Raw genomic sequence first — 19,536 nt, forward strand, 5'->3', positions numbered from 1 at the left:
CACACACACACACATATATCTTATATTTGCTTCATAATTTTTTGATGAAAGATAATAACGACGGTTTTAATGGCTGTGAAATAATTGCCGCCACCGCGATAACATATTTGAATCGGAAATTGTTATGTTTTGTTGCTACTGCGCTGAGCGTACTTTGTGATATAATTGTTACTATTATGTTGTACAATAGTAACACAGGTGAATAGTCTCTCAAACAAATTATTTGCAGTCTCTTAAACCAAAATCTAGATATTATTAATACTTATTTTTTATTTCGTTATTTAAAGCAACTGATGAGATACTTTAAATTATTTACTAATAAGATACTTCGTGCAGGATTAGCGAATATCTTGTTTTGTTGTTTTGTTGTTATAAAAAGAGTGAACACATAATCGATCAATTACATTGAAATGGAAATAGATACGAAATTTACATACGGATATGGAATTACAAGATCGATAAGAAAAAGTTAAAAAAAGAAATACAGTTTCATATTATAATCGCAGCACACATTGATTTAAAGGAAACTATATTATACATTACTTCTACAGAAATTTATAATTTGCTCCTTGACACACACAATACACCCTTTCTCTTCTCTTACGATATTGCTCGTATATAAATGTAATGGATACTATGTCTATGATATAGTGCAAGGGAAAAAAGAAAGAAAAAGAGAATCGTCACAATATTCGAGAGTTCCCGATTTTTTATATTAACCATGAGTGATAATTAAGTTATTTGAGATGAGTGAGAACTGTGATTTTTTATAGTCTTGTAGAGATAGCTTCAAGCAAATTTTCAAGAGACGAGTTTACAAGATTGCGCCGTATACACAAAATGTGAAGTTAAAGAAATGTGTACCTATTCTTCAAGACTGGTAATCGTTGTGTTTTAATAAAGAAGTCACAAAAAAGCATAATGTTTTGTATTCGAGAAAGTACGAACTTTACAGAGGATTTTTCTTTATAAAGTCGAAATCCATCGTAAGTTGTTTCAAAATTGACATTTACATAAATATTACATTTAAAGCTTTCAACTAGTCGCCGTGATTATATTGAATTGTGAAGTCATAAGAAACGAGACGTTGAAATTTCTTACATAACATTTGTAAAGAAAGAAAATGAAACATATGGAAGTGCTAAAACACTTGTAAAAATGAACCGAAGCTATCCTATTCTCCCCCTCTCTCTCCCTCGAATCAGTAAATAGTCGTAAAAGGTACATAAAATGAAAATCTTACACGTATTTTTACTTCTCTTGCCTTTTATACTTATTTACTATCATTAGAGACAAGCATAGCTTGACTCATTTTTATAAGTGTTTTAAAGCGATCTCATTATCTTATTTCACTTAAACTCTTTATTTACAAATAGCATGTAAGAAATTTCTACATGTCATTTCTCGCTTATGACAGCACGACCTAATAGAGTTGCGATCACTTAGGAACCATACTAAAAAATGATAAGGCCTAATTTTTTGATTTATACGCTAATGTTTTCTCTTTACAGTAGCAGTTGATTATCTTAGTCCGCTGATGTGGTTGATTTTGTTTCATAACGAGATGAATCGTATCTTTTCAATATTGTAAAAATTCTACAAAAAGGTCAATCTACAACCCATTTTCGACGTATTTGTGAAAACGCAAGATTTCGCCTGTTGTATCCTTCTTAGGAGTAGCTGCAAATGAAGTTTTCACGTTATGCACTGCACAACTATTGTATTCAACTTACAAAAACGAAGAAAAGATACAGAAACACATCCATCTATACTTTGTATCTGTGATATTGAAATTACATACCATGTTATCATTTTCTATCTTCTTTTGCAACTTCTTCCTATTTATCGCAGAACTGCTAATCCTAGATTGAATGATATCCTCACCAAGGATTTTGTGCCGAGGTTTCTGTTGTGCCATAATCTTTCTCAGCAGTAGCTCGTTCTCCCGCTCAATCTTACGCATTTCCTCGTCGGTGAAGCTCATGTTCCAACGTCTGCACTTTCTTGACTTGGTAAACCTATCTGCTGTGGTGACACGAGGCAGTTCATCACTGGACAAATAAGACTCATCCTGACAATTGTCTTTCCAGCTTAACTCACTAACTTCAATTTCCTGTTCCTTCGAACTCTGACTGAGCGGGAGATCAGTAACATGGATCAAAGACGAAGAATTTAGTGATCCTGATGTGACATTGGTAACTTCGGATTCATCGCAGGACTCGTCGGAGCAGAAAGACTCGCCTATGTACACGGATTCGTCGTCTGACGTGTCCTTAGTTTTCTGTACAACTTCTTCATTCGAAGCAAAAAGACCTAGCTGGTCTAAAGCCGTTATTTCTTCGGTCTCGCTCTCTGCCTCTTCGATCTCGTGAATATTCGGGAAGTTATTGAAGTTGTCTTTCATTTCTTGCGGACCTTCTTTAAAAGCGTACCGACATTCACAGATGTTTGTTTCATTCTGCTTCGCCATAGCGAGATGATTATCGAAGGGGGCAGAGTGAGATCAGCAAGGAATGCGAAATTCTCACTAATGATCACGCGATGAAACAAAACGTGATTCACACGGCTCAAATAAAACCAAACGGTAACTATGCCGACCAAACGGTCAACAAAATTTCATGCTTGATACGCTCGAGAAGTCTAATCAATAAATCGATTCCGAGTATAATCGATAAGATAGTTCAGCTGAAACGTGCAGCCTATTTTTTTATATTAACATTTTCAGAAATTTAATGAATATGTTCCATAATTTAAAGTATTTCTTTTCAAATTTATTTTTCATATATATCTTATCAAATTTATCATATCTTATTAAATCATAATATTCATCAATCTTTTATATTCGCATTTACATAAAAATTTTTTATTTTTTTGTTTGCATTTATAATCACTCTTAATATTTTAAATACAGTTCATTTTTATATCACATATCGTAATCTTTATTATGGGGTAATGATAATGAAATATTACTTAAGTTTACTTATAAAATATTGTGTTTTATACTTATGAAAGATGAAATATTTCTCGAAAGAAACACAACCCAAGACGAAAAACACAAAACAATGAAATTCAATCATTTGCAAAACCAAATACCTTTAAACTACCAGCATCGCGTTTCCGATCGTAAGAGTCCTTATCGTCACACGCATAAGCTAAGAGATATTGTTTTGGATGCCATGCAACAGTGAATGTCGCTGCTTCTACTGGAACATCAGCAATCTTCTCGCCAGTCTGCACTTCGCCGATGTCTATGACTAAGTCCTCGGAAGCTGCTGCCAGAAGTTGTCCGTCGTATGAGAAGGAAATAGTCCTAACTGGCCACTCTAGCCGTGAGAATGTTCTCAAGCAACACAACTCGTCGGCATCCCACAGAGAGACCAGTGCATCCGCGGATCCAGTGGCAAAATACCGGCCGGTTGGATCAAACTCAATGCAGATACAAGTACCTGGATGCGCTTTTATCACATGCAACAACTCTAACTCTGGATAACTAAGTATATGCACGCAACCTTGGCCGTTTGTCAGGTAAAAGGTATCTGAATCCTTATTCCACGAGATCTCGTTTACCTCGAAGTTAAATTGTTCTTCTGCACGTATTTTCATCACCCGGGCATCAATGAATGTGACCAAGTCTTCCTTGTTTCCTACAGCAATCGTGTTACCATCTGGCGACCATGATATATTAATATTTTCTCCTCTAGTGCTAATATTTGCTGTACACTTTTGTGTTCTTGTATCCCAGATGCGAACTGTCTTGTCTCCACTTGCAGTAGATAATAATTCTGGACAAAAAGCATGCCAGCACAATTGGTCTACGCTACCGCCATGTCCTCTGAAAGTCGTTTCCTGCTTCTGAATTAAAAAAAAAAAATATTTTAAAAACTTCATAATCAAATCCATGATTAGAATCACGTTAATAAAAATATAATTATTATAAATAATTAACATTAAAAATTAAAAATTTTAAATGACTATTTCAAACGATAAAGTAAATTATTTTCTAATTTGAAAATTTTTAATATTTAAAATGCAATTTTTTAAAAAGTATTCAAATTTAAAGAGACAATTTTAAAGAAAATCACAAAAAATATTCTGATGTGTTACTTGACTCTTGTTTTTCTATTTCAAATTTTTTTAAAAATAACTATGCCAAAGAAAGAAAATAAAAGCAGTATTATTAAACTTATTATAGTTATATGGCTCCCTTAAAACAATAAAGTTTTCTTTTACAAATCAAAGGGAATCATACAAAAAGGGCAACTATAATATCTGATACCGTTGGATCATCCTAATATCGGATGTTATATATATTAATATTCAGTTCTCTACTGTAATTATCGATTTTACGGATAAATAATTAATGAAAAAAATAGTTAAAATAAAATACTGTGTTAAGTTGTATGGAAAATTTCACGGAAAGTTTTCATTTTATAGGAGGAAGCAAATCGCGCCGCGTAAAAGGAATCGTTATAGGTTATGTTTACTAACCAAACGATCCGGACACAGCGAGAATATGCAAACGGACTTGTCGAAGGAGCCCGAAGCCAAGTATTTGCCATCGCAACTCCATCCTACGCTGTGCACCTTCGCTGAATGGCTCTGTTGTTCTCGAATTTTGTTGTGTGATTTAAAATAATTAATTAACTCCTCCACACGCGAAGTACTAACGGCCATACTTATTCGAATTCCGATGGATCACAAATCATATATCACAACATCATCAATCACGAACTCCATTGACTTAAGTCTGTTCTTTTTAGCTGAAGTTCAGTTCAGAAAGAACAAACCTTTTGATCTCTTTTACACCGATATTCGATACGCGTACCAACCTAACCTAACTAGTTAACTTTCTATTAAATAATCTCAATTTCAGAAATTTATTTAAAGACTAATGTTCTAAATTAATACAATATGCATGAAAATAATTAATTAAATATGCATATCACGTATATGTTTATACATATCATCGAAATTAAGATAATTTAATAGAAAGTTACTAGTTAGCATTCGTATCAAGTGTGCGATGTAAACTAGGCTCTCGATCGAGGCTCGAGCTCGATCAATGTCCTTGTTTCATATTTAATGAGCAACAAGGATGAAACGATGCTTAAAGTGTCGTAAGCGCCAATGCGAACACAGCCTGAGTCCAGCCAATAAGCGAGCGAGCGAGCGCTTCTAACCTTACTGGAAACGTACGTGAATTGCACAAATATGCAGCGATACATCAGTGGATGATGAGAATCTGAGCAGATATCCGATCCGAAGAAAGGAGTTTAGAGTGCTTGTCCGTGACTGTTCGTCGACGGACAGATATCGTGAATTAGACTGCGGTCACAAGTTAATACAAGTAGATAGTTATCACGGGATAGCGATGGGTGTACCGACCGGTAGAAACGTCGAGGCGATGGACGTGGACGTAAATCCGTCGGACACGCAGAACACAAACGGCGATGGTGACGGCGCGGGTGAACGCAGGGACACCGATATGCAGACTTTGTGCGACATTCGAGAGCACACGCGGCAAATTGAGAAAGCGGTGCAGAACAAGGAGCCACGTTTCGTTCTCCGTGCCCTTCGCGCCTTACCCAACACCCGTCGTCGTCTCAATCCGGTCGTGCTACGCGGTCTCGTCACGGGTTTCTACACCAAGTCCGCTGTTGAGCGGGACGCCCTGCTCGCTTGGGTGGAGGAGCCGATGGACGTGGACGACTGCCAGGCTATCACTCAGAAGTTCCGCAGTTCCTCGGCATCTCTCTTGCCCGAGATCGATGGCTACATTCACTTGCTGGTGCTGATTCGACTAATTGACACCGGCAAGTACAACGAGGCGGTGCAGTGCTCGGAGCAGCTGGTCCAGAAGATTGCCGCGCAGAACCGTAGGACCATAGATCTGATCGCTGCTAAATGCTACTTCTATCACTCACGAGCCTACGAGCTTACGGATCAGCTGGACAAGATCCGTGGCTTTCTACATCTTCGTCTGCGTACTGCAACACTACGGAATGACTTCGAGGGCCAGGCGGTACTGATCAATTGCCTATTGCGCAACTATCTACATTACAATCTCTACGATCAAGCAGACAAGCTGGTGCTCAAGTCGACTTTTCCCGAATCGGCCAGCAACAACGAGTGGGCTCGCTTTCTCTATTATCTCGGTAGGATAAAGGCCGCCAGATTGGAGTACTCGGCTGCTCACAAGTATCTAGTACAGGCGATGCGCAAAGCGCCGCAGACTACAGCGGTTGGATTTAGACAAACTGTACAGAAGTTGGCGGTCGCCGTAGAACTTCTCCTTGGCGACATCCCAGAGAGACAGATATTCCGGCAGGCCGCTCTACGGAGAGCCCTTGCCCCATACTTTCAATTAACACAGGCGGTACGTCTGGGTAATTTGCAACGTTTCGGTGAGGTCCTAGAAAACTTTGGCCCACAGTTCCGTGCGGATCACACTTTCACGCTGATCCTGCGGCTGCGGCACAACGTTATCAAGACTGCGATCCGTTCAATTGGGCTCTCCTATTCGCGCATCTCACCAGCTGACATCGCTCGCAAACTAGGATTGGACTCCAGCGTGGATGCAGAGTTTATTGTGGCTAAAGCGATCCGTGACGGTGTTATTGAGGCCACCTTGGATCCAGAGAACGGCTACATGCGCAGCAAGGAGACCACGGATATTTACTGTACCAAGGAACCACTGTTGGCCTTCCATCAAAGAATCACCTTCTGCCTGGACTTGCACAATCAGAGCGTGAAAGCGATGCGTTACCCACCGAAATCTTATGGGAAAGATTTGGAGTCCGCGGAAGAGCGTAGAGAGCGGGAACAACAGGATCTTGAGTTGGCCAAAGAAATGGCCGAGGAAGATGACGATGGTTTCCCTTGAATCCCTTGAATTCATGTCTGCTTAGACAAAGTGGAAGATTGGGAGAAAGTATGGTGTTTCTAGAGAAGATATTAGAAGACGTGCTTTTCTAAAAAAAATATTTAATTGAACTAACATTGAATTTATTGAATTAATGAATTATAAAGACCGTGACGTTTATACTCTATGCATTTTTCGTACATGCTTTGTAAATGTCAATAATATATATGATTTAAGATATAATGTCAAGCATATGTAATACACACAGGAAATGATAACGTTGCAATCAATTTAATAAAGTAAATTCTTCATTTATATATTATATTATATCTTATTAACAATCTTACTTCGACCAATAATTGTAATAAATTCTTAATAATTAAATAATATATATAAAAACAAAAGAAAGAAAGGGATGGTACTAGTTTGATATACTTTTAATTTTGTGACATCTCTCAAGTCACTTTCTATAATTTTTATATATATCAATAAAAATCATTTATGTTGATAAATGAGAGGTATAATTTATTTTTTTTTAACTTGAGGCCTGATTGCAGCAACATCACTTTGACTTTAAGTTAAGACTTAAAACTCTCTCTTTTTAAAGTTAAGAGGAGACAGAGATGGAGAGAGTTTTAAGCCTCGTTTGAAGTTAAAATATATTGGTGCGCAATCTTAAGAGATTAAAAAGTAATTAAAAAGCCATTAAAAAATCAGCCAATTTGTTTATAGCGAATTCGATTAGACGCACTTTGCACATTAAAGCTATCGCACACAAAATAACGTAAAGATATGTTTATAAATGTTTATAAATAAATATAAATTAATTGAATCGTGAAATATCTAATGCATTTTATTGTATTATTAAGTGAAATATATATTTCATAATTCGAAGTATTTGTACTTCATTTTTATACTCAAATTAAATCAGTATACAATAAGTTTAATATGCACTAGTGCTCCCAATCGAATTCGCCATTAAATTTTAAATGGCGTTTAATAGGGAATTTTATGAACTTGTAGAGCATTGTAGAGTTTACTTGGCGCATGAGTTGCCAATCTATGTACCGCAATATTACCGTCTGTCAGATGAGTTGTCACTTATTTGACTTATAAATAATCATTTTCCGTTACATACGTATAGTATTTAATGTCAAAGCGGCGTACTACGCAAGACAGACCAATATTGTCTCACGTGGATATGTCATTTCTTATCCTTCCAAGTACCTGAGTGTAGTAACATCATGGCGAGTATCATCGAGGAAATATCTCTACCCGCGAATAACAGAGGTAACCTTCTCCTTGCTATAATATATACTGATTATGAATCACACAACCAACTACTGAAAAACAGTTGCAACTGCAGAGTGATTAACTGCAGGAATACTCTTCACGAATACTGTTACTTCAGGATATGCGGCTCCAAAGACATCGATATCCTACGAGGAGATAGCAACGAAACTTCTCAATGAGAAGCTTTTCTTGACGGCTTTGGAACTGCATGCTGAATTATGCGAAGCTGGCAAGGAGCTGCCCGTCCTTAAGGAATTCTTCTCAAATCCGAACAATTTCGAGAGCTCCAATATCAAACCAGAGCCATATACTTCAATGCGTATGTATCTTGTTTTTTAGTCACAGATCAGACTTACTTTCAGAATCCTAAGGTGTGGCAAATAAGGCAATTGCCGTGTATAAAAAGTTTGAAAATAATTTTAATTTACAAACCAATATGGAATTTTTACACCATGCTTATATTTCTAAAATCTATTAAATCTTTTCTTTAAAATCTACCCTTATATTGTATCTATAAACTTTGCTTATGTTATTTTTTTACTTTCAACTTCTGTTTATTATATTTCACATTGTATGTACTTTTAACATCAGACTATTATTTTAATACTGATTGTTCTCTGGTTTAATCTTTAATAATACAGTGTTATTGCTTAACGATAAACAGATCGTTATAAATAAAACATTATATATAAATGAAATATTAGCCAGATCTTCTAGTCAGGCTACCTTAGATTCGTTGGATATGACTCGATATTCAGAGGATGGAGCCGGAGTCGACGAAAGAGTAGCTATTCTTGAATTTGAATTACGCAAAGCCAAGGATAATATTTCTGCTCTGCGTGCTAATTTGACTGTAGTAACAGGTATGTCTCACTTGAATGAAACATCTTTTAACTTATAATATGGTTTTTAATTAATAATATTTAAAATGTCAGAATTGGAGGGTACATTGAAGACCCCAGACAAGAACTCTGAAAAAAATTTAATTATCGAACTGCCCATAAAACCACATGAGCAGCGGGCGCTGAATTTTCTCATCAATGAATATCTGTTGGCAAGATCATACAAGCTTACCTCGATCACATTCAGCGATGAATGCGAAGAGCAGGATTTCGAGGACTGGCAAGATGTGGGACTAAATATTCCGAAACCTACGGAATTGTTGCAGATATATCGGGAATACATGAGAGCCAATGGATATGACAAACTTCCATCTATAAGTGTTGCTGTGCAAACGGACTTTGTTATCGAAGATGTTGAGGAACAGAAGGATGAATCTTTGGAAATGGTTTGTTACTTTAATAAAGTTTCAGAAGTTTTAAAATGTTTAAATTCTGGATTGCTTAAATTTGCGAATTTTTTAAGAGCTCTATTTTTTTGCAGATAGAACAGATTGAAAGGTTGCAGCAGCAAATTGCAGTGTTGGAGCAAGAAAAAAACGCTCTCCAAGAAATTATTTCGTCAAATAAGGAAATCGTTATAGAAAATCCGGTAAAGGTAAGCTAACTAGTGCTCTTTTTTGATTTATAATTGATAACAATTGAAAAATTATACAGGAACAGATCATTAACAGATCACGAATGCTCGTTATTTGATTATAATATTCCTTTCTGTTCTTTTCAAAAATTGAGCTTTGAATTTATTGTAATTACTGTTTTACTTATAGTCAGGTAGCTGTGGAACTATCCGTACTATTAATTCCAACTCTACAACTCCTGATAAGTTTGAACTACTTGAACCATTACCAAGAGATATATCAACCACTACTCAGGAACCAGAGGAAGACGATAGTGTTTCTGCAGTAGTTAGTCTAGATGAAACAGATCCAGGAGACAAAGAATGGACCAGACTACAGTTACCTAGAGTAAATATTACAGAGAAATCCTCTGTCCTATCAACTGCATCCTCCAGGTTATTTTATGCTATTATACATATTTAATTTGTAAAAACATTAATATAATTTGTTTATTTAACTAGTCAAAGTTAATAAGCAAGTTGAGAAATAATATAAAAATAACATAAACTTTCTTCTAAGTTATAAAGAAATGAAATAATTAAATTAATAATTTAAAAAATACAAAGATTTTTATATGAAGATTTTTAAGTATTTAAGATATGTTAATTGTACATTTGTGGACATTACAGAAATTTGCCGAGTAAATTCAAGTCGGAAATAGTGACACATTGCATGGCGAATGTTTCGGGGTCATTAATATCCTCGGTGGGAGAATCATTAAAGCACGGAATCACCCGGGATACATTAGTTGACATTTTAGCATATACTCTGCCACGTGTGGTACCCAACATTATTCTTAATAGACGTGAAGAAATTATTCCTCTGATCCTTAGTGCAATTCATCTCCATTCCAATTCTAGCGAGAGGGATAAGTTATTACAAATGCTATTCAACTTAAAGAAAAGACCGCAGGAGGATGAGCGACAAATGATATTGGCCGGTCAGTAAAAAATGTACAATTTAATTATTTTGATTACCAGATTTATTAATAAAATTAGTTTTTTTTTTTGTTAGAAAAGAAGTACTTATGTAATTTTACAATGTATAAAGAACACTTATAACAAATTTTTCATTTACTGAATAAATCTATTGCTGAAAGTTTATTTTTATATCAGGTTTAATTGTCATGGCGAAGCTCGCAGAAGAGTCGCTGGAAACGGAAGAAATTCTAACAATTTGTTGGGAACAAAGTCAGCACAAGTATCCAGAGAGAAGATTATTAGCTGTCGAATGTTGCTCTGTGTTGGCATCCCACACATCAGCTTCCATCAGAAATTCACTAATGCTGTCAATGTTGCAACAAATGTTATTGGAGGACAAAGATCCTGTTGTACGAACTAGTGTAGTGAAAAGCCTCGCGCTACTCATAGCTTTAATGGATGATCCTGATAAATACTTCCAAGTAAATATCTTATTGTTTTACATATTTTTCTATCTTTTTACATATTGTTTCTTTTATCATTTTTATAAATTTATTTATATATAGTGTTTATTACCCGAAAAAAAAAACTTGGGAAACCTTTAGGAAATTTTCAAGTCATTTCTTCCCATATAGCATCTTTAATTTTATTTTTCAGGAAACTTTTTTTACAAGATTTCAAAATAAACACCTTGTTATATTTTGTATTGATACGTTATTACATAAAAATTGCAGTGCGAGGAATTGGTGTTGACAGCACTCCACGACACGTCGTCGATAGTCGTCGAGACAGCATCGTCGGTATTATTACCGGTTTTGGCACAGTGGGCATTATCCCTGAGGAGGCTGCATCTAAATCTGCTACCACGCATAATTTCGAAAGTTAAGAATCAGTTAAAGCCGATTCATTCCCAGACTTCGCCAAACAAAAAAGACTACGTCGAGGAAGAGAAATTGACGCCATCGATCAGTATTCTGCAGTGCATTTTACCTTATACAGTCTTGTGCGTTGCCAATACTGATGCGGTGCGAACCTGCATCAAAGATGATACGTCACCAGACTTGTGTGAGTTATTAGAAGAAGTAAATACAAAACAGGAACGTATATTTCAGTAATTGAAAGGTGAAATAAATGATAGTCAAGTAAAAAAATGGGAAAATTATGAAATATTTATGTTGAAATATTTCAAGATTTAAAAGTTTAAAAATTCACAAAATTAAAATTACATTAAATTTGAAATAAAAATTAAAATTAAATTCATTGATTTGGAAAAACTAAAAATTTAGAAGAATTTGACATCTACATGGATGCGAGTAAAAAATATATTGAAAGTATTTAAATATTAAAATATTTTTTTGATGGAAAAATTTTATGTTACAAATATACATAAAAAGGATTTAAAAAATATTGTAAAAAAAAATTTTGGTAGTTTTTGTATAAAGCTCGCACAAAAACAAAAGCACAAAAGTTTTCTAGAAACTTTGTGGTGCAGCCGAGGAATTTCTGGCGTTGTGTCACTCCAATATCATCGACCCAAGAATATTCTACGAGGATTCCGTCGACGTGGGTGTTCTTCTCAATACCTTCTTTTCCGACTCCTGGGAGGACGCATCTTGGCCGGAATTAGAATGGTTTACGAACAAATTGTGAATATTTTTTATTATTTTATTTCTATAAGATATTATTTTTATATTATTAAATAATTATATATTACTAAAATTACAAATTACTGTATAAAAATTGATTTGTTTATATCGTTCAATTATTTATTCGACATCTCAAAATGTTACAGCTTTGCAAAATAAAATATTTCTAATACAAATCTTCAAAAGTTTATTTCTTTTTTATTTCTTTTTTAAGATATTGATTTCAAAGTGCACTTGCATTTTCTTTTGCAGAGTATTTGAAGTTTTGGATATGGTGAAATCTGTGGATGCAGCTCAAGAAAATGTTCTAAAAGCCCTTCTCACATACATTTATTCATTGTGCGTAGGTTTTGGAAAATACATTACACAATCCAGGGTAAATATAAGATACCAATTTTATAGATTAAAATAGTATTAAAATATTTAATAACTTTGATGACTCAGATAAATTTTGAATTATTTTTAAATTTTTTGGTTCTTATAAATTCTTCAAATTAGATAGATAAGTTGTTTCCGCGTTCTTGAATTTTTTTTAATGTTTAGTTTTGTACAATGTATTTTAAAATATTAGCAATGCTTAAGAATTTTATGAATAAATATTATTTCAGATACAGGCAGTATTTTCCTTGGAAGTATCAGAACTTGAGAAGCAATTGACAGCATTATCGGTAGACAAAAAGAATATGAGCCTTTCATTGATTCCAAGTTACTTAGTGATTCTAAGTACTTTCGATTTCACGGAGCTTGCAAACTATTTCAAACAATTCCTCGTAGTTTTATCTATGAGCGGCACTAGTATATCTTGGTTGCAAATCGCAGCTAATATTTTATGCGCTCGTGAACAGACACAAGAATACGTGCTTTCTAGTCTATGGGATGGTTCGTATCTCTTTCTATTTTATATCTTCTTTCGTATTATTATCATTAATAGTTTTGTAAAAGAAATAGTGCCGAGTCTTATATAATAAATGAAAATATTATAAGACTTTAAAAAATCTTATCTTATTTCTAGTTTAAACTATAATTGTTTTATTAAAAAGAATTCTATAATATATGTATTTTATTATTTTATATATACATATATTATATATTATATTACACATTATATTACATTATATTATATTACATTATATTATTATATTATATTATGTATATTAGCAAATATTTTATTAAATTTATATTTTCTTAGGACCGATATATTTCTATTATAATGTTCTGCAGAATATTTTCGAATTATAGCAACAAATTTAAAGTTTCTCCTTTACAGGTGTAATGCATCAAAGGTCCTCTGTAAGATGTGCAACAGCAACATTATTCGGTTCCATTATAGTGCATATTTCAGATCAACTAGCAAACACCAAGATCGTACCAGCCATTGTAACACTCGCCAGCGATCCTGAAGTGTGAGAGATCCTTCTCTATTTATGCATGCATGTATCTGAAATTCCATTTCATTCTTTGACATATTATTAGTTTCTTATAAAATCTTTATCATTTCAAAATCCTTAAACGTATAATAAATCCAGCAACATAAATCGTATAGTGAATCTAATAATATAGTTAAATTTTGTAATTTTACGCACTAGAGAGAGCATCCGCGTTGACTTTTACATGACTATTTATATTGATACAAATTATTTACTTCAAAATACATGTCACTTTCGAGCAATATTAATATTTTTCATTTTGTGTCAATAATTGAATAAATATCTTTAGTGATGTGCGTTGCGCTGCAATCTCCACGCTAGGCCGTATAATAACAGAATGCAAGGTGAGGGAGGCACGTGATAAAGGACGTTTAACATTGGAGACAATCGCGAAGGATCCTCAAGAACTCTCCCAAACTTTGGCAACATCATTAGTATCCACGTTTGCAGTCATCGCTCCTACTTGCCCGCAGAATTATATAGAAAACAGTACGTTATTCTGTACAATGTATATATTTTATTTAATTTGACACTCTTAAACACTCTTAAACATAAAAGAGTGGGATATGAATTTTCTATCATAATTTTGATAAAAAATTGCTCTTATTATTAAAATTGTATTATTATTATATTGAGATATTGTTAATTACAGTAATAGCGACGCACTTATCGACGATTGCATCGTTCGCGCTTCAGCAGAGCCATAAGATTGAATTGATAAACGCGTTGGTAGAAGCATACTCTGTGCTGGTTTACTGTCCGTTAAGTAGTCAATGCGTTTCCGGAGTAGTACTACCGGGATTAAGGCATCTTGAGACACTGGTAAATCAGTGCCTACCTCAGCAAAGAGATGCAGTGCGTTCTCTACTCAGAGAAGTGGAGTCCAAGCAAGAACTATCAAAGCCGATAGACAGGTATTGAATAAAAATAATTTTAAATAATGTGTAAATATATTTAATCATGTTTGTAATAAATCATGAATTAATAGTTGTAAATAACTATATACGTACAATAACAAATGAAAAATCTTTTATTAAAAATAAATATAATTTTATACTTTATTACTAATTGTAATCTGTATTTGTAATAATTTTTAAATCTGGTTGATTTTTGATATCTTTGAACACCTTTTTAATATCGCTGAATATTTTTCTAAAAACATTACACTCATTATCTAAAAGATTGCAATATTTTTTTCGATAACACATGTAAAATGTTTAAACATTTGTAAAAAGTTATTCTCACACCAGAACACCCTCGAGTTCCGGACTTTCCCTGTCGATGGCGACGGTGAATGTCGGTCAAGGTGTCGAGGACATGCGTCAGAGGATGAGCAAGATCTTTCAACATAAAACCGGATCACCTGGCATACCGAGTATTTTCCGCAAAAAATAAACTCCTCTTTGTCTTATGGCGAAATCGTGACAGAATCGAGTGTCACGTCGGTGAAAGGCTCACAAGAGCAATCTATAAGGTTGTTATTAGACATAAATGTATAATGTTGTTTTAACGAATGTTAACTTATTTTTTTATTGCGCTAGCTTTGTAAGTGGACGTGTAAATTATTTTGTTTAAATATTAACACGATATAAGGAACTCGGAGGCAAGAATATGAACGTTTTCCATGTTTGATAAAATTCAGATGTCCATTCAGTGTCTGCTTTTTCAGCATCTGACATTTTCCTGTTCACTTTCCAATGATTCTCACGCAACTATCTGCACTTATGGCCTTATTGCAATCTTTCGTATTTTATAATAATAAAATAGCGACAAATTTATCATAAATTCAACAACGGATATTATCAAAGTTAAGTAATTTGTTATACTATTTTGTTAATGATTAACATATATCATTTATAAAAGAGGAAAAGTTCACTGACAACAAATGTTCGATAATAATTGTTAAAAATGACAGAATAGAGTCAAAGTTTATGTCTGTTTATCACCATTACTACCTCAGAAACAAGAAAATAGATAATAATAATAAATAAAATATAACAAAACGGAAATATATTTTAATCACAGACTTATATGTACATGTATAAGTCTATGGTTTCAATAAGATAAACTTACAATTGATAGAACTACAGATTTATACAAGTCTGCGGATAGAATTTGAATAAGATAGTCTTGCATATAACGCATAAGAAAATAAATCAATCAAAATCCTTCATTTCTTTCCTTTCCATGAAATAAAAGACTGATTAATTTTCTTATACGTTATGCAAAAATCTGTACTCTGGAAATGAATTCTACCACAAAATTATGTATAACTAGCGAAATGAATTGTACACAGTTATGAAACTATCAAATTCATAATATAGAAATAAATACCCAACCAATAAAAAATAAAGCCCATAGATCGAAGCTAGATCTTTAGTGCTTAAATCGTTTGGTGTGAATGTACTACGTATCAAATCCAAACTCCGCACTGAAGTGATTTTTAAAACGTTATACCGATAGAAGTACAGCATATCACAAATTAGATTGTCTAGCAATTTAATAATTTGATATTTATAGGCATCTTATAAAGATTTTAATGATGCTTTTAAACATTGAAATCTGTAAATAATTTATTGCTTATGGATTTAATTTTCTTATTGATTGTGTATTTACACGTACAATCCAGTAAGATTCTTTTGTATATAGAAATTAATATAATTAATTTCTCTTCAAAATAAAAAGATAAGAAAGTTTTGATATTTTTTATAAGTTTTATATTCTATCAATGCAAAATTTTATAGAAAAACTTTTCTATTGAAATATATTTCGTAAGAATTTTTATAGTTTTCTCGCTTCTGAGGCAGCAGTGATGAGTGGCCTTAAAAAGAAAGAAAAGAGAGTAGATTCAAAACGCAGCGATTAACAGTAATTAATGTTTAATTTCGAAATCTGTCACTTTACATAGTAATAAACAAACGTCATAGATCATATCATATATCATATCATATATATCGCATATCATATATATATAATACACAAGTGTTTTCCTCGTAGAATAGTTTACAAAATCAGACTTTCTAGGAATACATATCCTGTTGCGTCCTTCTCTTGCTCCGGTTCTGTTTTCATATTCTTTTTTTTTTTCTTTTTATATAATCACAGCTTATCCTGATGCGCCAACGAAACGTTGCTATTGTATTTTTTTTTCCCTTTTCAGTTTGATAATTAATCGACATAATCGTCGGAGAGAGCCGCAATGCGCTTGATCCCGATGGACAATTACGGGATCGAAGTACGTTTCATTATATCTCTCTCTCTCTCTCTCACAGACACACACACACACACACACACACACACACACACACACGGGGTGCAATTTTCTGTGAACTCTCACCATTATGCGCGACGCCGATTTATCGATTTTTTTTTTCAGAGGATTAATTTAAAAAAAGACCTGATCTTTTCTCGGAACCCGGGTGGATTTGAAAGCTCGATCCGCTAAGACTAAATCTCTTGATTTCAGCGGCTCTATTAAAATCACATAAATAGCACACAATTAGCCGTATAATGCACTTAAATAACGGGCAAAGTACTTTCGCAATATCTTACTAATTTTTCTCTCTCTCTCTCTCTCTCTCTCTCTCTCTCTCTCACTCTTTAATTCATTTAAGATTCAAAAGACGCTATTAATCATACAGGCCCAATATTTATTTTTTCTTTCGCACCATCTCTCTCCCGCAATTAATATCTATAGGCATTATAGATCTTTTGGTCTAATTTTCATTAGCCACAACTACAATTACACCGCGCTCTTTGTCTCCGCGTGCATGTGTAGCAATAGCGGAAAGCAACAGACGCGTACGTGTGAAGATAGAGGAGAAGGATAAAAACGGAAAATATAGAACCAAAGAACCCGTGTTAATTCAAAGAAAACGAAATTGGACCGGAGGTCGTCTCTGATAGAACGTTAAAGAGTCGTTCGCGCGTGTATCAACAACAAGGCGCGCAATTACGCGATTTGCTAATTTTTCATCCCCCCCCTTCTCCCCGCCCGAATTCCTTTACGAATCCGCGATGCGAGAGCCGACGACGCAAGTCTCAATGTAGAATCATGAAACGCACATCGCGACATTACATTACGCACACATACATCAACGTATGTATAATATATAATTAATCCTTAGCCTATCCCGTTTTTTTGTGTGTGTAGTAGTATACATATGCGTATATAATATATATACATTGAATATATTTTACTACATCGTTGGAGAGTGGCGGCAAAGCGGAACCGCATCCCGGAGAGAACCGCACACGGTTCGTAAAAAAAAAATATATGTATGTATGTATATATATATATATATACACATATATATATATATATATTTATATATATTTATAATATGTTTATCGCCTCTCGTATATTATATCCTTAATAAAACGTGCTTTAGGATTCGCCTAGAGCACAACGTGTGCGAATTGAAACGATCCACACATCGCCCCAATCCGGCGTTTCCGCTTCATCGACGATCGACGATTGATCATTGGATCATTCTCTGGCGCATCCTCCGCTACTCCTCTCGGACGACGCGCTTCGCGGATACAGAAAGTGGGGGATATACAATATATCTTTCTCTTTTTTTTCTCTCGCAGAAATACACAGCGAACAACAAATATTACGTTAAATGATTTCCAGAGAATCGGCGAAAGATCATTCCTCAGAATTTCTTGGTTCTTACCGACTTCCTAGGGAAAATCCCGCATCAATTCCGTGTGACAAACTCACGAAACTTCATGCCGTGAATCGGGAATCCCGCAACTCTTCCTCTTCGAATATTATCTGCGTTTTCTCTTTTTAATTTATTATCATCTTAAACGTTGAACACTCTCTCTCTCTCTCGTATAACTGGAGTCTTCGGTCCTTCCTACGAGCGCCTGTTGAACCGCCTTGAAAATTATTAATGTTTCGCCGATCGTCGCTGTATCTTAACAGTAACGTGATCAGATGTATCTCTTATTGTTATCGATGTATCTTTGTTACGGAAGCGATGAATCTTAGAACTACCAATCGCTTTCTTTAATCGCTCTCTACGAGGATCCTGATCTTTAATGATTTCTGATTCTTAAGTAGTTCAAATATTAATATGAGAACTTGAAAGTGTTCAATGCGTATATATGTAGAGTCTCCACAAGTGGCCATCGCTTTTTATCTCGTAAATTAACAGAAATATATCTAATAATGTAATATAAAATTAAATGATTCTAACTAAACTCTATTGTAAGCACAGTAGTCACTTAGAAAAATTACCCATGTTAAAAAACAGGGATATGCGTAACTTTTGCACGATAAAATATTTTGATATAATAAAAGTTGTTCGTCCATTCTAACGAATACAATGACGTATGATAAAACAAAATTATTTTACAAATTATACAAATTATTTTGATTTAAAGTTTTGCGATTACTATCTTCTCAATTTTTGTCCTGCGATGTGGCCAACTTTTAACTTTTGCATTGACGATTGACGTATTAATATTATTGTCATCTGACCAATGCAAGATTCGAAAGGTGGTCACAAGGCCGAAATTGAGAAGATAGTAGTTGCCTGTAAAATTTTACATCGAAAAATTTGTTATGTCATAATATAAATTTCTATATAATCACCTACAATAGAGTTTAGTTAGAACCATTTAATTTATTATTATATTTATTAGATCTCCGTTAGTCGTAGACTTTACGAGACGAAAAGGGGTGATCATTTATGCGGGAACATCCTGTATATATAAATATATACATACATATATATATATATATATATATATATATATATATACACACACACACACGCACACATACATACAGGGAATGCGTAAGCCTGTAACGCTTAAGGATAGATTCCTGAGATCATTTTGAGACGAAAATCCTAACATC

At 34.1% G+C, this 19,536-nt stretch overlaps 4 protein-coding genes across 6 annotated transcripts; 2 read left to right on the plus strand and 2 right to left on the minus strand.

Annotated features, from left to right (window-relative positions):
- Positions 1 to 469: 469 nt before the first annotated feature.
- LOC108752371 (cilia- and flagella-associated protein 97-like) lies at positions 470 to 2,687 on the minus strand. Its single transcript, XM_018493177.1, has 2 exons — positions 1,802 to 2,687; positions 470 to 1,680 (listed from the first exon to the last, which is right to left on the minus strand). The coding sequence occupies exons 1-2, from the start codon at positions 2,468 to 2,470 to the stop codon at positions 1,597 to 1,599; spliced, it is 753 nt and encodes a 250-aa protein (XP_018348679.1). The 5' UTR covers positions 2,471 to 2,687; the 3' UTR covers positions 470 to 1,596.
- Positions 2,688 to 2,951: 264 nt separating this feature from the next.
- On the minus strand, positions 2,952 to 4,710 carry LOC108752363 (THO complex subunit 3). The gene is made up of 2 exons (XM_018493167.1): positions 4,489 to 4,710; positions 2,952 to 3,852 (listed from the first exon to the last, which is right to left on the minus strand). The coding sequence occupies exons 1-2, from the start codon at positions 4,672 to 4,674 to the stop codon at positions 3,070 to 3,072; spliced, it is 969 nt and encodes a 322-aa protein (XP_018348669.1). The 5' UTR covers positions 4,675 to 4,710; the 3' UTR covers positions 2,952 to 3,069.
- A 468-nt stretch (positions 4,711 to 5,178) lies between these two features.
- LOC108752357 (probable 26S proteasome non-ATPase regulatory subunit 3) lies at positions 5,179 to 7,148 on the plus strand. Its single transcript, XM_018493154.1, has one exon. The coding sequence runs from the start codon at positions 5,372 to 5,374 to the stop codon at positions 6,881 to 6,883; it is 1,512 nt and encodes a 503-aa protein (XP_018348656.1). The 5' UTR covers positions 5,179 to 5,371; the 3' UTR covers positions 6,884 to 7,148.
- An 800-nt stretch (positions 7,149 to 7,948) lies between these two features.
- Positions 7,949 to 15,454, plus strand: LOC108752337 (lisH domain and HEAT repeat-containing protein KIAA1468 homolog). Of its 3 annotated transcripts, none has more exons than XM_018493133.1 (16): positions 7,949 to 8,152; positions 8,244 to 8,474; positions 8,860 to 9,018; positions 9,091 to 9,443; positions 9,539 to 9,652; positions 9,822 to 10,066; positions 10,301 to 10,611; positions 10,787 to 11,073; positions 11,326 to 11,656; positions 12,084 to 12,237; positions 12,490 to 12,613; positions 12,846 to 13,116; positions 13,505 to 13,640; positions 13,954 to 14,153; positions 14,317 to 14,578; positions 14,915 to 15,454. In XM_018493133.1, exons 1-16 carry the CDS (start codon positions 8,107 to 8,109, stop codon positions 15,057 to 15,059), a joined length of 3,369 nt encoding a protein of 1,122 aa, XP_018348635.1. In that variant the 5' UTR covers positions 7,949 to 8,106; the 3' UTR covers positions 15,060 to 15,454. The 3 variants fall into 3 exon arrangements, with proteins under 3 accessions (XP_018348635.1, XP_018348627.1, XP_018348643.1); XM_018493125.1 differs by having other exon boundaries at positions 8,274 to 8,474; positions 11,326 to 11,673; positions 12,068 to 12,237; XM_018493141.1 differs by having other exon boundaries at positions 8,274 to 8,474.
- The last annotated feature ends 4,082 nt before the right edge of the window (positions 15,455 to 19,536 follow it).

Source organism: Trachymyrmex septentrionalis, unplaced genomic scaffold (genome assembly GCF_001594115.1).
Source record: "Trachymyrmex septentrionalis isolate Tsep2-gDNA-1 unplaced genomic scaffold, Tsep1.0 scaffold112, whole genome shotgun sequence".
NCBI classification, from domain to species: domain Eukaryota; kingdom Metazoa; phylum Arthropoda; class Insecta; order Hymenoptera; family Formicidae; genus Trachymyrmex; species Trachymyrmex septentrionalis.

Bases quoted from the DNA above. Each gene is read 5' to 3' on its own strand.
- LOC108752371 (XM_018493177.1), bottom strand. From the start codon at position 2,470: ATGGCGAAGCAGAATGAAACAAACATCTGTGAATGTCGGTACGCTTTT. The intron at 1,681-1,801 runs GTATGTAATTTC...CTTCATTTGCAG, and splicing joins AGATAGAAAATGATAACATG to CTACTCCTAAGAAGGATACA.
- LOC108752363 (XM_018493167.1), bottom strand. From the start codon at position 4,674: ATGGCCGTTAGTACTTCGCGTGTGGAGGAGTTAATTAATTATTTTAAA. The intron at 3,853-4,488 runs GTTAGTAAACAT...TTTTTAATTCAG, and splicing joins CGCTGTGTCCGGATCGTTTG to AAGCAGGAAACGACTTTCAG.
- LOC108752357 (XM_018493154.1), top strand. From the start codon at position 5,372: ATGGGTGTACCGACCGGTAGAAACGTCGAGGCGATGGACGTGGACGTA.
- LOC108752337 (XM_018493125.1), top strand. From the start codon at position 8,107: ATGGCGAGTATCATCGAGGAAATATCTCTACCCGCGAATAACAGAG. The intron at 9,444-9,538 runs GTTTGTTACTTT...ATTTTTTTGCAG, and splicing joins AGGATGAATCTTTGGAAATG to ATAGAACAGATTGAAAGGTT. The intron at 12,238-12,489 runs GTGAATATTTTT...TTTCTTTTGCAG, and splicing joins GAATGGTTTACGAACAAATT to AGTATTTGAAGTTTTGGATA.